General features: G+C 41.3%; 2 protein-coding genes across 2 annotated transcripts; one reads left to right on the top strand and one right to left on the bottom strand.

Moving 5' to 3' along the window:
• Positions 1–175: 175 nt before the first annotated feature.
• On the bottom strand, positions 176–11,827 carry LOC139304558 (centrosome and spindle pole-associated protein 1). The gene is made up of 28 exons (XM_070928495.1): positions 11,779–11,827; positions 11,587–11,684; positions 11,395–11,475; positions 10,690–10,791; positions 10,159–10,520; positions 9,980–10,057; positions 9,291–9,382; positions 9,055–9,151; positions 8,918–8,975; positions 8,280–8,608; positions 8,063–8,187; positions 7,153–7,270; positions 6,863–6,971; positions 6,297–6,444; positions 6,041–6,184; positions 5,810–5,880; positions 4,990–5,136; positions 4,760–4,897; positions 4,576–4,674; positions 4,420–4,480; positions 4,161–4,284; positions 3,089–3,228; positions 1,955–2,092; positions 1,826–1,860; positions 1,639–1,702; positions 972–1,081; positions 635–788; positions 176–357 (listed from the first exon to the last, which is right to left on the bottom strand). The coding sequence occupies exons 1-28, from the start codon at positions 11,825–11,827 to the stop codon at positions 176–178; spliced, it is 3,453 nt and encodes a 1,150-aa protein (XP_070784596.1).
• Positions 11,828–12,923: 1,096 nt separating this feature from the next.
• cops5 (COP9 signalosome subunit 5) lies at positions 12,924–17,619 on the top strand. Its single transcript, XM_070928070.1, has 8 exons — positions 12,924–13,186; positions 13,473–13,707; positions 14,267–14,395; positions 14,809–14,874; positions 15,173–15,258; positions 15,442–15,553; positions 16,294–16,442; positions 17,318–17,619. The coding sequence occupies exons 1-8, from the start codon at positions 13,050–13,052 to the stop codon at positions 17,406–17,408; spliced, it is 1,005 nt and encodes a 334-aa protein (XP_070784171.1). The 5' UTR covers positions 12,924–13,049; the 3' UTR covers positions 17,409–17,619.
• Positions 17,620–20,747: the final 3,128 nt, after the last annotated feature.

Below are 20,747 nucleotides of genomic sequence, written 5' to 3'. Positions count from 1 at the left end.
CTAAAGTAGCAGACATTCATATTATTACAGGCAGACTCTGGTCTCTAACAAGCCTTTGAAGCTATGTAATCACACAGCCACGTTATTCATTCTCTGGAGAGCCACCACCCGCATCCAAAGAAAAGGGGAATTGGCAAAGAACCAGCCTCACTCAGTGCAGTCCAGGTAATTGGTGCTATGTGACGCGGTGTGTCAGCCAGGGTGGAGCATCAATCCTGCTGTTTGGCCCTGAGTGTTTTACAGCATCCGATGTGCCAGGCCGCAGCCAGGGCTCTGTGGCAACAGTCTCCACGGAGATACGCCTCTCCAGGGCAGAACGCAGAGACAGAACATCCTCTTCATCACCAGGCAGCCCCTCTGGAGAGGATAGAGGCTTAACCATCACACATTTCTTTAGGCAGTCAGAATTTAAAGGATGCTTAAAACTCAGCATATACATAATTCTTTTGTTTAGGCAAAGGCAAGTTAAGAGTTAAAAAGCCAGCAGAGACGGAGAGAGATGTTAATGGAAAACTGCTCAAGTCCGTCATTGGACCAACACTCCTCCACGCCCCCACTTGCCAGACTTGTTATGCTTTGTTTTATTAGCATGCGGCTGATTTAAATACCTCTGATGTTCATTGTTTCTTCTCACCTGATCTGCTGTTGTGTTGACCAGTGTCTTGTCTTGTGATTCGGTGCTGGTTGTGCGCCCTGACTCTCGATTCAAGGTTCAAACGAGTCACCGACTGCAAAGACTGAGCATCTGGCTGGATCTTAGGTCCCCTCTGATCCCTTGGCACAGCCACCTCCTGTACAAAGAGATCAGAAGGAAGAGATTAACTCTTAATTCTGTTCAATGTTGTCAAATCAGAAAACTAATGGGACTAGAATAATACAGTATTGAAAACATCAGAAACTGGTACTGTAGAGACTCAGATCGTTTTGACCTGAAGCAAACAAAGGAATATATTTATTGATTGGCACCATACATCACAGTCATATCTCCTTCGGGGGGCTGTCCTCTCTGTGTGACCTTCTGAGGGCTGAGGGGGTCTCTGCTGATGAACCCGCTCTTCACATGCATCACCACTGTAAACATCTGACAAACCCAAAAGCCATTCATCATTACGGCTGGACAGAGATTAGGGACCTAAAAGTTCATTCAGTTCAGATATGTGTAATATAGAAACGATGAATATGAAAGGGGGTGGGATGGAACAGGGTAGGACAGAAAGTATTCCAAAGCCTCCCTTCATGCACCAGGCTTTTTAACAATTTCTCTACTGCCCCCATTCCCAATGGCTGGCACTGTGCTATCGCCACCCTGCAGCTGGCATATGCGCCTTGCACCCAGCACTGGCACCAGCTGCAACACAGAGACAGGAGCTGGCATGTGCCACAATTAGCCTGGCACAAAGACAAAGAGCGAAATAAGCCTGGCGCAGAGGCTGTTGTAGTGTGGTACTGTGATGGTGTATGTAGCTGACCTCCCAAGCCATGTCACCTTTATGGAAAGCGTCTGGAGTCTTACAAAAGTGACAATTCCCAAAGCACATTGTGTCCCCACTGATGTAAACACTTTCTTCATACTTGACAGAAGAAGGAAAGAGGAACAGTGACAGTCTTTATAAACAGACTATGTTTAGCCAGGCTTACCCATAAAAGCAGTCTCAGATGGCAATATGGAGTCTCTGTGGATGTGGCGCCCAGGTTTGTTCCTCTGAGAGAAGAAATAAACACAGGCAGGCACCAATTAAACACTTACCATGCATACCATGTTCTTGGCTAGCCTGACTAGCCTGTCACATTGAAAATGCATATTTGGAATATGATGACCACTCACAGAATGATAGTAGCCCAGTGGCTGGCCCAAAAAGTCTGTAGTAAAACACAGAGCAATGAGTTAAAGAACAGTAGTTTGAGATGAAATGTGTGTGTGTGTGTGTGTGTGTGTGTGCGCGCGCACACTGACCATGCTCTTCCTCTCTGTTCATAAGCCTGATTTTGCGCTGTTGTTCACGAATAAGCGCCTGTTGTTGGATGTCCAGACTTTGTGCGTCGGTCGGAGGGTCGGGGTACATGTGACGGACCTCCTCACGAGATGCTGTGTCTGACAAAGAAAAGGAAGGGAGCAATCAATTGTCTGTCTTCTATTGATGCAGCATTAACAGTTAGCACAGTAATATAGAATAAGAAAGGTGAGGTCAGGAGGCATAGACTAGAGGCAGACAATAAAAGAGAAACCAACAATTTTCTTATTTGTTAGAGTCATTTCTCATTGCTCCCTCTCTTACTGTCTCCCTCTTCCTCCAGCCTCCGGAACAGCAGCTTGGCTGTGACTCAGCAGCTCCACAGCCTGGATGCATCCTTCCCACTACATCCTATTAAGGTTTGACTGTACGGAATGGATCTGATGCAGCTTTAAGATGTGAGGCTGGCATAAATCCATAATTTATATGTGGAAGTTTGATAAGTGATTTGGTCAATTCGTCACAAACTAGCTTTTCTTCCTATTTTTCGGTCTTACAAGCTGGAGCTCTGGGTGTCTTTTAGACCCATGCATTAACGCGGTCTGGGAACCCATCCAAAGCCATTTCCTTGGTCGCCTGCATTACATTCTCTGTTTACGCTGCCAAACTGCCTGTCACTGATGGACACCTCCAATGACCTCATGAGATTAAAGTTTCTGTGTGGCTACAGGGAGACTGAGGAATGATGAGGCTCTGGAAAGTCTTAACCATCTGGCAAACGCCAGCTGGTTTAGGACCGCAGTGATCCTCATCTCCTGTCCTCACATCAACACCATGACCAAGGCAATTACTGGAGGGTTTTTCAATCACTTTCTCAAAGTTGGAAAAATGGGTTGGTTCAGAGTACAGAGGCAAAGTAAGCAGTGTCCAGTTGGTTTCAACGCAATGGGACAAACTGATTTGTCATCAAAGGATGGTGTTCAGTTCACTACTATCTTTTGAGTGATAGAAGTAAGATGAAGTACTTCACTTTCACAAAAAAGTAACCACTGATGATGAATCATTTGATTAGCAAATAAAAATATTGTTTCATATCATAAAACCAGTGTCCAGTCAATCAAAGTGTCTGTCATTACCTCTGTATTTAAGCTGGTTGAACTCCCTTATATTTTGCATGTTAACACGTGCACCACCAGAGGAGGGACTCCTGGTTGATGCCTGGACAGCTCGCTTGTGTGCCGATTCAAAGGCATCTACTCTGGGTCGTCCTCGGGGCCTGAGCAAAGGAGGAAAACCCCACTTTAAACAGGGCAATTACCTCAAATAACACACAGATGCCTTTCTGAAAATGTCCCCACTATTCTGAATGATTTCCAGTTGTGCACAATGACCACCGCATGCAGTTCCACTTGATACGCTGCCCCGCGTATATTAGGCTAGATTCAAAAGGAATTAAGTGAGTATTGTTTTAAAATAGTGAGGACATAACACCTGGTTTGTGTGTGTTAAACACTTCCAAATGCTTTTGTGAGGCCCAAAGCTTTGGGCTTTCTGTGTAAGCAGCTTATATTGGAACCAAGGAAAAGCAGTGAAACTGGCACCAGTTCAAAGGAATTACTCTGATGATTTGCAGTAAACTTATTTGAATATAAGCAGAGACTTTACAAGTAGCCTTTAGCACATTCCTGTCTTTTTTTGACTCACATACTATGTCACATATGTTTTTCAAGGTGGTTAGAGTGCATCATAAGCAGCCACATATCCTGCTGAACATTCTGAATCCCTATTGGATCCTGCACTGCAGCTGACCCGGCTGATCTTGCAAAGGTGAAGACAGATGAAAATTTCCCTTTGGGGATCATGCTGTTACATTACTGCAGTAATGAGTCCCTGAAACAAATCTGAATGGAGATTACCAGATAGCCAATTTGACCTGGGTCACTTTCATTAGTTCAGAGCACAAGAAAGCCTCCTTAAATACGAATAGCAACACAAAATTGCCATTTAACAAGACAGAATTAGTATTGTGCCTTCACCTTAATGCATCTGGAGGTGTATTAGGTGAAATTGGACCTGGAGGGGTAGCATCTAATAGGTTCTCTAAATGGCTCATTTTTTTAGCCAGTAAGAAAGTGATCCTATTCATTCTGAGCACGCTACACCTACGCAAATTACCCCTGCTTGCTCAGGGGTGTCTGGCTATAATACCTGTTGGGGGTGTAGTGACTCTCCTGTCGATCTATCTGGCTCAGCTGAGCCTCCAGTTGTCTCTGCTCTTTCCTCAGGTACCTACGGAGGGCTGACAGTTCTCTGATCACTTCCTGCTGACCATCTGATGCAAGCAGAGGGAGTGAGGGGAGACAGAGAAAATGATGGGAAATGTTCAAGTGGCAATGCATGATTTACAAGCAGCCAGGCATTTGTTTTTTTAGAGGGGGGTGGGGTACAGATAACTCTACAGTCTTACCTTGTAGCTGGGGTATTTTTGCAGGGACTGGTCGGTAGTGTGGAGCTGACACAGAGCGCTCCTGTTGTGGAAATTGTGGGCATTTTTATATTCAATATTTACATCAAAACAGCCTTGATATTGACAATATTTGCATCCGTTTACTAAGTAACTTACAGTCCTAGAGGAGAGTTGGCTCACAACAGAGGAAGGTCTGGATGGCACAAGATTTGTCTGCTTCTTCTGCAAGGTTGGGATGGGAGGAGATGGCTCTCTCTGCAAAGCAGAATCACATTATTTGACAAAGATTTTAAATAAAACTTCAAGCTACAGTACCAATGACTTTTCAGGCTTACTGTACCTCATAACTCAACCGCACCTCCTCCCTGGCGCTCTCAGGCACCTTCTTCACAATCTCTTGCTCCTGCCTCACCCTCTTTTCCTCCTCCTGGAGTTGTGATTCAGGTTCATGGATCCATCTTTGGTTTTCCTGCCTATGCTGCAGAGAGTAAAGAAAACTGTTTGTTAGTGGAAACCCCTGTGTGAGGAGACCCCCTTAACTGCTCTTCATCAAAGAGATGAACTCCTCACCTCAACCTTCTTTTGCTTCCTTTGCTCCTCCTCCTCATATTCCTGCTGTATGCGAGCCCTCTGGTCCTTCAGCCTTTTTTCTTCTTTCTCCTCCTCAATCCTCATTCGTTCGCTCTCCTCTTCCTGCTTCCGCTTGTTTTCCTCTATCTGTTGGTAATGGCATGGTTAAGTTACATTTATAGTTCATTTGCAGCATCTTCAAAGTGCTCAGGAACACTGACGTGGTTGTAACCAATAAAAAGTATTCAGATTTTCTAAAAATGGAGACATGCTAAAGCATTTCATGTTTTGTTTGATGCCCTCCATTTCAGAATCAGAATCAGAATCAGAAATACTTTATTGATCCCCGGGGGGAAATTGTACAGTACCGGTGCTCCCATTCAAGAGTAGAAAAGTAGCATAATTTAGAACTAAAAGTATGTACAAAATATAAAAATAAGAAATAGAAAATAAAAAATATACACATTTATAGTATTTAAGTGAAATGAGGTAAAACAAATATATACAATAACAATGTATATGTATGTATGTGTTGCACTGAAGTGTATGACTATATATGTATTGCACTATATATGTATTGCACTTAAACATTTAGAATAAATAGTGAGGTAGTGTATGAACAGGTGAAGTAGATACAGATTTCCAGTCTCTTCCTGAGTGTCTGACACTCAGAGGGAGGAGTTGAACAGTCTGATGGCCACAGGCAGGAATGATTTCCTGTGTCGCTCTGTTGTGCATTTGGGAGGAATGAGTCTCCCACTGAAGGTGCTCTTGTGTCCGACCAGTACATCATGCTTGAAGGCTGTGGCTCAGGACCTACCTGTTGTTTCAGGGCTTTTTTGTATCTGTCCTGTATGTGTAGCTGCTCTGGAGTCAGTTGATCATCGAAACCTGCAAGGACAAGTGAGACAGAAAGTAATCCATCTATAAAGAAGAGCAGTGTGTACTGTGCACATACAGAGACACACGAAGTGCACAGTGCACTGAAACACATCTGATGACAGGACCCAGTTCCCACAACTCAACACAATCACAAGAGAGTGAACACTACCTGGTAGTGGATGCAAAAGGGGAGCACTGGCTTCGACTCCAGGAGTGTGTCCATTCCTCATCAAAAAGCTTTGTATCTGTCTATTACTGGACACAGGATTCCTATATGACTCCTCGTTAATCCTGTGCATTTGATTCAGGTCACCTGAGGGCATGGAAACATTTATTGTTACCCAAAACGTATTGCTGTATCATCATCATAAAAGTATCGCAGGTTTAGCAGACCTCATTAAAACAGAATGCGAAAGCCAACTTACTAACAAGGTTGCCTTTTTGGTCTTTAATTGGAGCGCCTCCCCCATTTCTCCCCCAGGGGTTGTACTCCATCATCTCGGCCTCTATCTTGGCATCATACCGCTCCTTCTCTTCTTTCTCTCTTCTTTTACGCTCCTCTCTTTCTTTGATCTGGACACAAGGATGGCAGGATGTTTCAAAAAGTGCATGCATGCATTTTCTGAGACCTCCTCTGTCCCTTGAAGTAGTGGAGTGCAAGTCTATGTTTGTCTGCTAGTCTTGCTACTGTGCATTTCTTGGCCCATGGGGAAATGCTGACTCCACCATGATCTGGTATCTAACTGTCAACCTAGAATGAGTCAATATCTGGGTTTCCTCTGGTATCAACATGGAGGAAGCAGCCTGTTACAGCAATAAGCATGTCATTGTGACAATTAGCTTTGACTGAGTTACCCAAACCTCACACTGCCCAAAACACTTCTTGGTCACAAACTGGCGTTACTAATTTGTGAAAGTTAGTTATTATATATGAAAGCATGGGGTCTTCTTATGGTGATCAGATGATATCTGATCTGATCTGATGTCGTACCTGCTGTCTTAGTGCTTCTTGGTACCTCAGTGCACTCTCTCTCCTCCTGGACTTGTCTGCAGGAAGCTCTCCAGCATCCAGGGGAGACGCTCTATGTGGATCTGTTGCTCTAGAAGCAGACAGACAGAGTGACAAATGATGAGGAGGTACTGACAGACACAGTTATTTTGCAGTGAGGGCCCTCTTCTGGATGAGAGAAAAAAACGTCTCATGACCTTCGTCTTATGACTAATGTAAAAGCTATCACATTTTGAAATTATGTAAACTGAATTTATCATCTGAAAAAATACAATTCTATTGCAAAAATAAAAGACACTGACTCAGTGCGGCCACCGGGTCCAAGAGCAGGTGGTCTTTGAGGAGGACTGTGGACATTCCCAGACTGCTGCACCCCTTTAGGCAGGTCATCTAATAAAGCAAATACAAGAATACAAAATAATAAATACAAACGGAGTTAACAGTTTCATTAGTACAGAAGCTAAGAACTGCGGAAACCGATAATGGCCATGTTTGCAATTTTACCGCTGGTATCTCGAGATTTCTAGTTAATTATTTTGTTAATGGATTAATCAACTTGTGATCTCGGCATAATGGCATTAGAAAACAAATTGCAAGCACGGCCATTCTCGGCTTCCATAGTGCATGCTTTTTTTTCCAACATTAAAATGTCTGTGAGCTCAGATCAGGGCAGAAATTTGGCTGAAAAATTAAAATGGAAAGGAAATAAATGTAACCAAACAGACCAGCTGGATGAAGTAAGATCCATCTGGATCTACTGAACTCATATCCAATAAACTGTATATCCCCTTAGTAATAAAATCAGTTCTGCTGTAAAATGAGATTTATGAATTGCTATGCCAAGTCCTCTTGGCTATTGATGAGGTGATAAAGTAGCTCCACAGTAAAGGGCAATACTTCTCTACAGAGAGGTCTGGGAGTTTATTTAAACCAATGTGAGTTACTCCCATCTAAAGTGAAACTGCCAGATACTGCGAGTCAGTCTATGACTGTGAAGACACTAGACACAGCAATGGCTGACGGACCATCACAGTGAAATGAATGGAAACCAATGTCAGTCTGATATGTTGGAAAAACACAGTTCAAAAATGCTTTTAAAAATAGTTAGCAGTAATTCAAAGTATACATGATTTCTAGTAAAAGGCAAAGAGGTAAAAACAAGTGAAGATAATAATACTATACTCTGATTATAGGGAAGATTAGGATCTAATGGATTCCTGGTTCCATAGTAGTAATAAGCTGCGTCATATGGAGTCGTGTAATTATTAGTTACAGTGGGAGGAACAGGAGGAGGACCACCAGCAACCCTGAAAAAACAGAATCACAGCAGCCACAATGAATTTACAGAAGAGTTGTTAATTCCATTCATGTATAGGAACACAAAGCAACAGTGAGCTACCTTGGAGCGGTCACCTCTCCTAGCATGTTTGAGAAGTCCCTGTGGTAGTCCTCATTAAAATAGTCCAGCAAGGGGACAAGTTGTGCTACTCTCGATCCGGACCCAGGCACTGTCTTCCCTGTCAGCTGACTGAGAGCTGTACTGTAGTCCACATGGGACTTTCCTGGGGGTGCTCTCCGTTCTGTGGCCTCAGTGGGTTTGCCATCTTTAGGCCTTGGATTTGGGTCGTTCCCAACAGCCTCCAGATCTGTTCCGGGCTTGTAGGGGCCATCTTGTTTCCAGTTGTCATAATGCCGACTTACAGCCCCAAACTGCTTAATTCGGTCAGGCTGTAAGAGGTGATGCATCATGAAAAATCCATCAAAGGTAATTAGGCAACAAACATTGAGAAAACCTCAAGATAAGGTGATAATATGATCAAAATAATATAATCATCATAATAGTGATAAATAGTCTGTGAGCTCTAGAAGACTTTATTCAGCGAGTGTGAAAGAATCAGTAACAAATGCAGGACTGATACATGTGATGAGTGATGATTGGGTTGCAGTAAGATGGGATCTTTAGAGAATCATGTCATGCAAAGTGTTTTCTAAAAAAATTGCACTCCATTTCAGCCTGTTCTTGCCATTGTGCTCTACCTCTTTCTCAGGGTCTGTGGCGCCAGTGGCAGCAACCCTCAGCCCAAGTTTCTTCTCCCTGAAAAACAGCATCCCATCCTTTGTGTCTTCTTTACTCACTCTCGAATGAAAATGTTGATTAATGCATAAATACTCACTTGATCTTGTTTCTCTGCTGTTCAGCAATTTGTTCCAGCAGCTCCTGCTTATACTGTTCTTTCCTCATCTGAGAGGCCGCCTGCTCTTCTGTTACACCTGGACGACAACAGAGAGCATAAACATACAAGTGCTGTCTCTTGTGATGCTGAAAAAGGATTTCAAGTGACAAATTCCATCAATAATCCCACAAGTCAATATGTGTCCAAAAGCATCATGCAATAAGAATGCCATTTACCAATCATTAGTCCAGTAGCAAATTCTGCTTTATCCTTGCTGGTTGCCGGTCTAGATCTTGCAGCCGTCCTCATGCTGTCTGGTATTTGTGGACTATTAAACACAGACCCACATACAGATCCAGACACTCCACAAGAGTCATCCAATTGCTGACAGCATATAAGGGTAACAGTACAGCAATCAGCTCCCCTCTGAGCCACACCCAGCTACCATTTTACATCATACACTGCCTCACGTTTTGCCTGCAGAGCTTTCTGGTCTCAAAGACAGAGAGTGAAGCATCATTCTCCAATCAGTCCAGCTCCTCTGATAGAACTGGGGTGAGTAATTGTTTGCCTGGAGCTGGGCCAAGGCTCACCCTCCATCACTGCCCAACAAGTTAACAGCTTACTGAGCGAGGCTCAACTTAATGGCATAAATGGAAACAATGAAAGGCAACAGCTTGTAAGAGAAGTGCTGGAGAGCAATAACATATGGCAGCAGTGATCTATACCTGTCTTGTGTTACAGTTGGCTCATTCAATCAGATTATTTATTGACTGAGAACATTTATGTGACCTTCCAGGAGGATGTTATTAGCTGTCCAGCTCTGCATGTGAATACTATCTTGGATAATTCTGTTTCAGCATTACAAATCTCATCGCTGCAGTCGACCATAACTGTACATAGCAATAATAATAATCTGGTTTACTCTGACTTCCAGACCCATTCATTGTTGTTCTGATCATGAACACCAGGGGCCTCCACCTCCTCTATGTCCTGAGGACCTCTGCCATAGAGACAAACAAGACAGGTGACAGCTGTCTATGGTATATATGAACGGTGATACACAAAAATAGCTCAAAATCATACCTCAGAAAAAAGCTACACCTGTTAGCTCTGCGTTCTCTGGTTCTCCTCTCCTCTTTGTACTCAGGCGCTGGAGTGTGTCTGTCTGGCCTCCTCCTGCGTCTGAACTCAAACTCCTCCTCTTTGTCTGTGATTAGCTCCTCCTCAGAGCTATAGGGCTCTTTAGGTCTACGGACTTGCCAACGCCTTCGCCCCCGACGACCTGGGCCCCAAGTCCCTGTGCTTTTTCCATTATCCACTGTCTCAGTCAGAGTGGCGGCATCTCTCCTGGATGCAGCGCGCTCTCTGGGAGGAGGGTGTAGGTTTGTATGGGTGTTGAGGATGGGCAGAGGAGAAGCTGGAGAAGAAATGCACACAGCATCTGAAGCTTGAATCTGTCCAGGCTGTGAAGAGGTGAAAACAGAATATGAAAAACATTCACTTTTTACCTAAGTGCTATAAAGGTTTGAGGAGCTCTATATATTTGAACTGAAAGCAGAAAAACAAATTGCTAATATTTTGCAAAAATGTAACAATCAATGTGTTTGTTTGTTTATTGATTATTCTCATTACCTTTGAAGAGACAGGAGGTGGTCCCCTCTTTACCCCTCTGATTTGAGCTTGGTCCTTTAGGAAGAGGTTGTATTCTTTATTTCTCTCCTCTCTCAGTTTTTCCTGTGAGAGGAATCCAATTCAGTGTCATGTCGCTGAAGCAGCCATCATATTTCCGATGCTGTGTTTGAATCTGACTCAACACTCACACATATAACAATCAAACTAAATATTCCAAAGCAGCAACATACAGTAGCTCACCTTTTTGTTTCATATATCTCAGTGCGAGTAGTGAGAAATTCATACTACATCATTTGGCAGATTTTTTTGTCCAATTTGTTAATTTTCACGCAAAGAAGGAAAGTGATCGAATCCAGAAAACAACACCTGTATAGATATTATATGGCCTTATCCTTTAAGCCACTGGGCCACTGATAGCTCATCATGCACCCTCTTACATGTTGTTAGTAAGCTTTAAACGCAGGCAGTTGCTATGAGACACACAGCACTGTACAATCAACAAATCATACCAGCTTAAGCTGAGGCTCGGCAGTATATCAACTCCATCAGTGTTGTGAGCAAGTTACATCATGCCAGGGGGAAAAAGTCACACTTTGATGACCATGGAGAGTTACCAGCTTCCTGTTATGTCACACTCAGGGGCGCACACACAAAAATATACTCACTGAAGTACCCACCCAGGCACACAGAAACACACAGACACACCTGAACCGATATCTTCTCATCAATAGGTAGGGAGAGACGCTGGGGTTGTGGATGAGGTTCACTAGTTTTCAAATCCTTTTTCTTGAGGAAGAACATGACAACGAAGGACAGGGTGGTGAGTCAACAAAATGCAACACGTTGGCAACTTAGTGAAACATGTCTTAATGATCGTTTTCAAATACATCATCAGACCTTGGCAACATAATGTTTGTATTCCAGTTGAAGCTCCTGCTGAAGTTTATTTTTCTTCCTTTCATAGTCACTTCCCAGCAGCAAACTTAAGCCCAAACCTGGACAGTATAAAATATATAACACATAAACTGTATGACATAACACTATACTCAAAGAATGTAACCTGTCCAGTATCAGAGACTTGCACAACACCTCTGTCTGGGTTAGGGGATAGTCCTTGCGCTGCTGATGCTGGAGGCATATCCACACAGTGTTGTTTATATTATTGGCCCTTGACAACAGAGAACATGTTACACATGATGTTAAACATTCAGTATATTTGCTCTTTAGTAATAACAATGTGGTAAACATCAAAGAATTGATATTTCACATAGCTACCTCGATTTGCATATATGTATGATGTATCACACTTCTTCGGGTGTTTCCTCTTCAAGCTCCTCGAAAAACGTACCATCTGTGTTCATCAATGTACATCCAACAAGGTGATCACTGAACCCGTTTGTAATGATTTCAAAGCTCAGCTGAAACTCAGCTCAGTCATATATATATATAGCATTATAATGTATAAATATTATTCATATTTAAATAATTTGCCCTCACAGACGAAAACGTTGCCTAGATTGTCAGCAAGGCGCAAAGCATCATTCTGTTGCTATAGGCAACCGTGACACAAAAGGTCCTCTAGGAGAAGCTAACTAACCTAGCAAAACGAAGCTCTACAACAAAGAAAGTATATTTTAGACCAGTCAGTCTCACTGATTAATAGTTGTTGCATTAGTCAGTAATACTGTCTTTTAATGGCGTTGTCTGCTGAAGCGGTTTTAACATTATAAACCCCAGCGGAAATCAATCTTACCAGCTAACCTAAAAACAAACGCTAGAAATCAAGTGCCAGCTAGCCTTAGTAGCACTTTGAACCTTGCTTGTCGGCGTTGTCGCCAAGAGTTTTATTTCATTAATGAACATCAGCTGCTCGATTCTTCAAATGCCTCAGCACTCACTTAAAAGTACAGTGCCAAGGACCTGAGAGCAAAAGGCTTCATGAGCGAACCTGCTTTTCTGAAAAACGCCGCTAGATGTCAGTGCGTCCCCAACGGTTAGTTGAAGTCCTCCCAGGATTAAACCATGCATTCTGTCGGAGGGGTGACTGTACTTTAATATGAGGGATACAAATAGGTAGAAAATCGCTTCAGGTGGAATGTTATTGTTATATATAGTTCAATTTTAATATTAAAACGTGTTATGTGCTATACAAACATGTCAGCGTCATATTTGTGTATAATTAAGACCACGTCCCCTGCGATTGCATGTGGTATATTCATTCACTGTCATGGCTCCCTGAGCAAGTGGACATTAGGCCCTATTACGGTATCAAAATCTTTGGAGAAATATAACATTTCTCCGCTCATTTCAGCAGAAATAGGGGTTTCAACGACACTTTATTTTTGCTTAGATAATTCATCATGGCGGGGAGCAGCACGGCACAGAAAACATGGGAGCTATCGAACAGCATGCAGGAAGTTCAGAGCATAGACGAAATTTACAAATATGACAAAAAGCAGCAACAAGAAATCCTCGCTGCAAAGCCATGGACAAAGGAGTAAGTACAGAACAGAACGGTCATGTTGTATTTAGTGTTCAGTTTTAGTGTTTCAGTGTTGATAAGCTAAATGTTGCGGTGGTGTCGTATGTTGTGTCATTGTAACGTTAGTTTATTGTGAGAACACCCTTGATAGCTTAGCTATATACTAGCATTGGTTTGTTTGTCAACAACAGTACAGCAAAGTGTGTGTGGTGTGTATTGAAATTGCATCTACTCCTTAATACACTTAATATGCCTGATATGGAATATATTTATATAATGTATATCTTTTTTTGACCCATAGTCATCACTATTTTAAGTACTGCAAGATCTCAGCCCTGGCCCTGTTGAAGATGGTGATGCATGCCAGGTCTGGAGGAAACCTGGAGGTGATGGGCCTTATGCTGGGGAAGGTGGATGGTGAAACCATGATTATTATGGACAGCTTTGCCTTGCCTGTGGAGGGCACAGAAACTCGAGTCAACGCCCAGGCTGCAGCATATGAGTACATGGCTGCCTACATTGAAAATGCCAAACAGGTCGGACACTGACTTCCATCTCACAGATCTCATGATTAAGAAAGGAGGGACTAAACTCTGCATACACACTGTTCAGTTACATTATTTTGATTTCTAGGGCATCACTTTCTGTAGAAAACATACTTTTATGAAATATTTTTTTCTGAACCTTTTATAGTACCTAGGTCTGCAGGGGAATTCATTTACTGGTTTAGTCAAAACCAAACATTCTTGTCTGGTTATTTTATCCATAAACTGTTTCTAAATTGATTTTTAAATGTAGTGTAATCACTATATATTGATATTGCAATATGAAATTACATATATCGTGCAAGTGGATTGTTATCCATATCCCTCCACTATTTCACCCGTGTTGTTCAAATTCATTTCTGCAAGTAATGGTGTAAAACACTGCTTCAAAAATAAATCATACTTTAATTCTGTTGCCAAATTGACAGTTGTTTGAGGTGGCATATTCATAAAAAAATGCCAATTATTCCCTGTCCTGCAATAATAATACTTGATTGATATTTTCATTCTGTCTGTATATTTTTCAATATCTCTATCTCTAATCCCTCAGGTTGGCCGGCTGGAGAATGCTATTGGCTGGTATCACAGTCACCCAGGCTATGGATGCTGGCTCTCGGGCATAGATGTCAGCACTCAGATGCTCAACCAGCAGTTTCAGGAGCCTTTTGTGGCCGTTGTGGTAAGACTGTGGAAATAGTAATCATTTTTCATTTCAAGCTAAATGCTTCTTTTGCTGTGATTTCTAAATGCACCATTAAAATGGTATTCAGGGAAGTAAGGTCTTTTCTTTCTAAGTATGGCAACTAAAGTTAATGTGGGTGTAACTGAGAAGGGGGTGAGCTTGTTGATGTATGAGTTGTAGGTTTCCATGTAGTACTGATGAATATTTTGCTATTGCAACCATATATGCTATTTACACTTCATTTGGTTTAGCAGTGCTTAATGCCATGGGCGTCATATAATTAAGTGTGTATTTTCAGCACACTGACAGCCACAGTAAAAGGCTCATGGTGGCCAGATTTGAATGGTCCCTGGAGGTTTGTATGACCCCTGACTTTGTTTTCCTGTTCTACTGTATCTTGCTTCCTACAGATCGACCCCACTCGGACTATTTCTGCAGGGAAAGTCAACCTTGGCGCCTTCAGGACCTACCCAAAGGTAAAGACTATATAGACTATATAATAGCGGTTCTCCGAAGATTATAATTCTAAAAGTAATACAGTCATTTGCTGTTAATGGTTCATGCACATGTGTGATTTTGCTCATGTTTCTAGTTTTTAAATGTTTTTTTATTGTTGTATATTTGTTATAGTAAATAAACTAGAATTCGTGATCTTGTATTTGCCTGTCTATCTCATTACTTTATTCCTTATTAGTGTAGCAATTATCTGGTCATGTAACAGAAAAGCTATTTCGTTGGTTGTTATTTCTCAGCATTTCCTCTTTGAATTTTCAGGGTTACAAACCTCCTGATGAAGGACCCTCAGAATACCAGACAATCCCATTGAACAAGATTGAAGACTTTGGTGTTCACTGTAAACAGTAAGTATTAGTATGCATATTAAAGTGTTGTCACCATATTGGAGATATTTATATCAATACTTACAACATACATATCATGTAAATTATATTTTTAAATGTTTAAGTGCAATACTTAAGTATAGTGTACTCTTAATTGTATGACTGTGCATGCTCATGTTTTTGCTTTGATTTTGTTTTATTTAGGTATTACGCCTTGGAGGTAACTTACTTCAAGTCCTCCCTTGATAGAAAGCTTCTGGAACTCCTTTGGAATAAATATTGGGTCAATACCTTAAGTTCCTCAAGTCTCCTCACGGTATGTAGGCAACTTCAAAACGCAAAATGTTTGCTAATTGTTTGACATTTTGATTTATGGTTAATTATTACATCATAACTCATGGAGACATGTGGTCACCCGCTTGTGATATTGTGATTTATTGCTGCTTAGTAGTCAAGATTCCCTGTTTATTGATTTTAGTAATAAGCTTCATTTAAACTTTTTAACAACAAGATAATTATTAAAGTTGGACCCAACGCCAGTGATCAGTGATACAGATGCTGTCATGGTTCACCATGGATCATCTCCTTTCCCCCCGTAGTTCACTCTAAAGATTGAAAGCCCCTCATGTGAATTCCCATTGTGGATGCAGTCAGTCTGTCCTGAGCTTGACTAAACAGTCTAAATAGGCATCAGGCTTATCCAAACAGTTAGCTCTTTGGCATTCTGGATGAAGATGAATTGACTAGATGTCAAGAACGAGCTGCTCCTTGGGGTGACAGGCTTTGTCAGTTGCTACACTGTCACCCTAGTCAGGGGCCCCTGTGTCATTGTGTTTTAATTACCTTTTCCACTAAAAACACGGCCTCACCTTAAGCAAACTTTTCACTGGCTTCTTTTCATTCACCACAACACACAAAGTGTTCCTACAGCTTGTTAGACAGATTTGTTGCCATCCTGCAAAATTCTTCTTCTTTGTGGAAAATCTGTTATCTAGCTTTTGTTGGTAAATTGTGCATGAATGGGTTTCTGTGTGTGTGTGTTTGTTGGATGGCCAGAACTCGGACTACACCACAGGCCAGGTGTTTGACCTGTCGGAGAAGCTGGAGCAGTCGGAGGCCCAGCTGGGCAGAGGCAGCTTTATGCTCGGGTTGGACACACATGACAGGAAGTCTGAGGACAAACTGGCCAAAGCAACACGAGATAGGTAAATACTTTTCTTAGAAAAAAAGAGGCTGCAAGCTCAACCTTTAAACATGAACTTAATTTATTTTGGGCACTATAATTTCAGTGTTGTCTTTGGCTATAGCCTGCTTTCCCACTGCTTACTGTATATTATAAATCCTAAAAAAGGATTCGTGCTTGATGGTATTACTTTAATTTCATCAGATTTTGTTACTGTGTGATATACAGTATTTGCCAATTTAATACAAATAATACATTTTCTTGTCACATTTCCACAAATAATTTTAATGGAATTACACACTTCTATGAAGGACTGTTAATAGTTTGTTTTGTGTCAATTTGAATTTTAAAATGTTGTTAATTTTGGGCTCTAACCAACATTAATTTTTATCACTGAATAATCTGCTGCTCATTTTCTCAATTAATTGATCTTTAAATGTCTGGGTTGCAGACAGCTGGTCAGACAAAACAAGAGATCCGGGTTACAATGATATAAAACAGAATGATTCAAACAATTAATCAGTTAGCAAAATATCTGCTTGATAATTTTCTGTCAATGGACTAAGTGACTTTCAGCTCTGGACTCATTTCATGATCTGCAGTCTATTGGATTTTCAAACCTTATTTACAACTAGTGCGATTTAAAAACAGAAAAACCAAGATGTAAGCATGTAGCACTATTGCATTTTCCATTACAAACTAAGCCTACTTGTCTCTTTATTAAAACTAGTTTCAGTAATATCTGATACACAGATAGAGACATAGTACTACAAATGACAAACAAAACCCTCATTATTTATTGCTTGTGAAAGTCAAGTCTCTGATACCAGTATAGATGATGTGTCTGTTATGCTGAGTGAATTGAACTAATCTCCATTTCTCACTGGTTTGTTTCAGCTGCAAGACAACCATAGAGGCGATTCATGGCCTGATGTCTCAAGTCATTAAGGACAAACTCTTCAATCAAATCAACACATCTGCCAATTAAACCTGAATTACGAGCTGATTTGGATTTCACCTGGAAATGTTTTCTTGTGCATGTCTAGTACTTACTGGTTTATGGTTTATGTTTAACTGCTAAGGGTAGCATTATCTGTGATTTCTCTTGGGAGTGCTTTTTTATTCAGTTTCTTCTTTTGTCCCTGAAGAAACTACGAAATACAGTCAGGACTCATGCAAAAACAAAAAATAAAACACATAAAAAACAAGTGCTGTATGTGGGTGTTTTATACTTTTTAATGAAATTTCAATTTCCCTGTGGCTTTGATTCCCTTCATGCTCTGGCTGCTGTTTGCCTGTATTTTCCTGCAGCCCGACATATGAACACATATACCTAACCTAGCACCAGTCAGTCATTTGAGTGTGGCCTGTCAAAGCATTACATAATGGAACAACAAACTCAAGCTTCTGCGTAGGCTCAAAGGGAATCAGCTGCCATGTATGAGATGTCTCTGCGGAGTCACTCCCTGCACACTTTGGCTCTCGGAGGTACACACTCCGGCAGAGTGGCTAGCTCGTCAGGTTATACTGTGGCAGTGATGCAGCGCAGAAACAGAAGCCGTACACACTGGAGTCTATTCACCCAACGTGTCTGCTCTCCATCGAAGCAGACACTCACCAAGTCTGCCCTTTTTTACAGACAGCTGCTTTGGCCTGGGTTTGTGTCATGTCTTTTTTATGGTATTGTAATGGCTAAATGTATATTTTTGATGTCATGTTTCACAGAGGAGACAGTCTCAGTGGGACAGCGGAGGTGTCTGTTTTTTCTCATGTGTATGAGCTTTGGCACCACTTCTTATAATGATTTTCTTTTACCATTATTTAAGCCATGTCTTAAATTGGAGGGTGTTCAGTATAGCGGTTTAGGAAGAGGAAACTTATTAGATTATATTAAATGTAATTTAGGAATTTGAAATTGTTGAATAGGTTTTCTGCACACGGTCTACTGAATAGGTCATGTTTTTGCCAGATATTTAAATGTATTACATGGATGACTGTCACAGTGCTGAGAAAGTATTTAGAGTATGCACCTCTAAAATAGTTTCACTTAATAGTTGGTCTTTCATGGTGATTTAGGAATCAGTGAAACATATTGAACTCATTGGACATGTAAATATTGTGATTATCACCAGATGGACATTTGTATGCATGACTAAAGATGGAATAGGAAAATGTATGTAAATTCTAATCAAGTCAAATTGTGGGCAGCCAAAAATCCATTACTTGTGTATTTTACCTTACCCTTTTAACATTTAGCTATTTTCTAATTCCAAAGTATGTTCCCCATTACTATAAAAATGTGTTCACAGATTGCAGTGGAATGTCCACATAAAAATAAAGGGGTGAACAACTGGGTGATTTGGCATTGACTGATATGAGAGCAGCAGATTGATAAGGCCCATGATGAATAGCTATGGGTAGCTACAGTATTGAGCCCCTATAGATCTAATGACCCCACTAAGATCTGGATGATGTCATGTTTAGTTTGGTTCCACATGAACCCCACAAGTGTGGTGCCTTGTGTGAAGAAGTTGATCCCAGCTCAGAAAGCTGGAGGTGCTACACTTCCTCTTCGCCATGCGCTCCTGCCTAAGTGGAGGCAAGTCACTCCCTTCCAGGAAACCCAGGTCTTGACATGATGTAGATTAACAATGCAGGGGTCACTGGGAGAAATTGGCTGTGGTCCTGATTTGGTATGTTGCCTTGAAAGATAGACACTATAGCTCGGGAAAATGTCATCTTAGCTGCAAAGAGAGCAAGTCAGAGAATATAAACAGCATGACGTTTTAGTATGCATTTAGTTCAGAGGATGTGAAAAGGCCATTGTAAGAATTACTACTTTTTCTTTTTCTACTAAATTCCTAATATATAGTAACCAATTCATTTTTTTCAAAGCCTTTACTGGATTGTAAAATAATAAAGCAGAATTTGGGTAGTCACTCATTTCTTATCAAAACCATAATTTCCATAACAGTTTCTCTTGCTTTTATTTGCATTCAATTATACAATTAAGTATACAAGTAAATGGCGATAACCGTTATGAATGTCTGGTTATAACCCAAAAAATACTCCTGACCATAACAAAATCCACAGAAATATAATTATGTCATTGTTTACTTCCGCTTCGCCGGTGTTGCGCCAAATACCAAAAGTACTTGCTTCCGTGGTTTCCATAGCAACATCAAACAACAGCCTAACTATCTCGCGGTTCGCTTTACAACTTCTTCAAACCCAAACCCGGTTTAGCTAACTGTTGAGGTAGGAGAGTTTAGTTAATATTTTACACACGTCTAAACTCACCATAATAAGAGGGAATTGCATGCTAACTTTGATTAAAGGAGGCGCTACAGTGTTACGATTGCTTTTAAGCTAGCTATGAATGTAGTCATGGCTATCTACATAATCCGGGGCCATTTTGAAATAATAACACGCTACGGAAATCTTTCGGTGCCTTCTCCAGCTGTGTGGACCCTATCACCAACTTTTACTGGCTATCTGCATTAAGTCGGATATTTCCTGTCCCTCGCGTGCTGCACCGGACATCTATGAGTTTCGCACTTTCTTTGACAATGATAAACTGCTGTGCCCAAATCCCTGGAGAGGAGAGGCCCAGGGGTGTATAAATTCAGCTAGCCTATAGCTTCTGTCCATAATTCAGCTCTGGTTTATCGATCAGTGTCTCTTGTCTCCTTTAACCTCGGCCTGATGTCTTGAGATCAAGTGTGGAAAAGACCTGCTGTTTCATCGCTCTGCCTTTCTCTACCCACCACTATATTTTAGTTACGCCACACTGACTACTGTATAATTAGCAGGTGGAGAGGTGATGTATAATAATGACTATTTGCAAAGTAAAATCAAAGTGAATATGTTCATATCTCAATGTCAGGTCAAGCTAATAAACAAGCCCCATGGGTACAGCATGAAAGGCTGTAGTAGAGGATCTGCTCAGTCTGTTTGGGGAATTGACCACTCTAATTACAACACAAATTGAGTGGTCACCCAACCTTTAGCCTCTTAGCAAGTTTCCTGGAGAATAGTGATGTTTTTTTCATCAATTATCCCTAACTGTGAATTGACAACTAGGTTTTAGGCCATTTAAAGTTCTGTACAAGGTTAATCTTTGCCTGTCATTTGGGATTACAAATGGTAAAGTTATTTGAGATTAGTAAATAGTTATGCAAGGGACCATTTGTTTGCGTGCTAAGGTCTATTTCCATTCACGTGTCTCTTTTTCCCCAAATGAACAGATCTAGTCGCTGCTGTGGGCTGAATGCTTGACTGAAGCTGAAAAGGATCCTCTCTAAAGCAGCGTCTGTGACGAGCCACC

The sequence above is a fragment of the Enoplosus armatus genome, chromosome 21, assembly GCF_043641665.1.
Source record: "Enoplosus armatus isolate fEnoArm2 chromosome 21, fEnoArm2.hap1, whole genome shotgun sequence".
Classification (NCBI taxonomy): domain Eukaryota; kingdom Metazoa; phylum Chordata; class Actinopteri; order Centrarchiformes; family Enoplosidae; genus Enoplosus; species Enoplosus armatus.
This window is presented reverse-complemented; position numbering and strand designations above follow the sequence as displayed.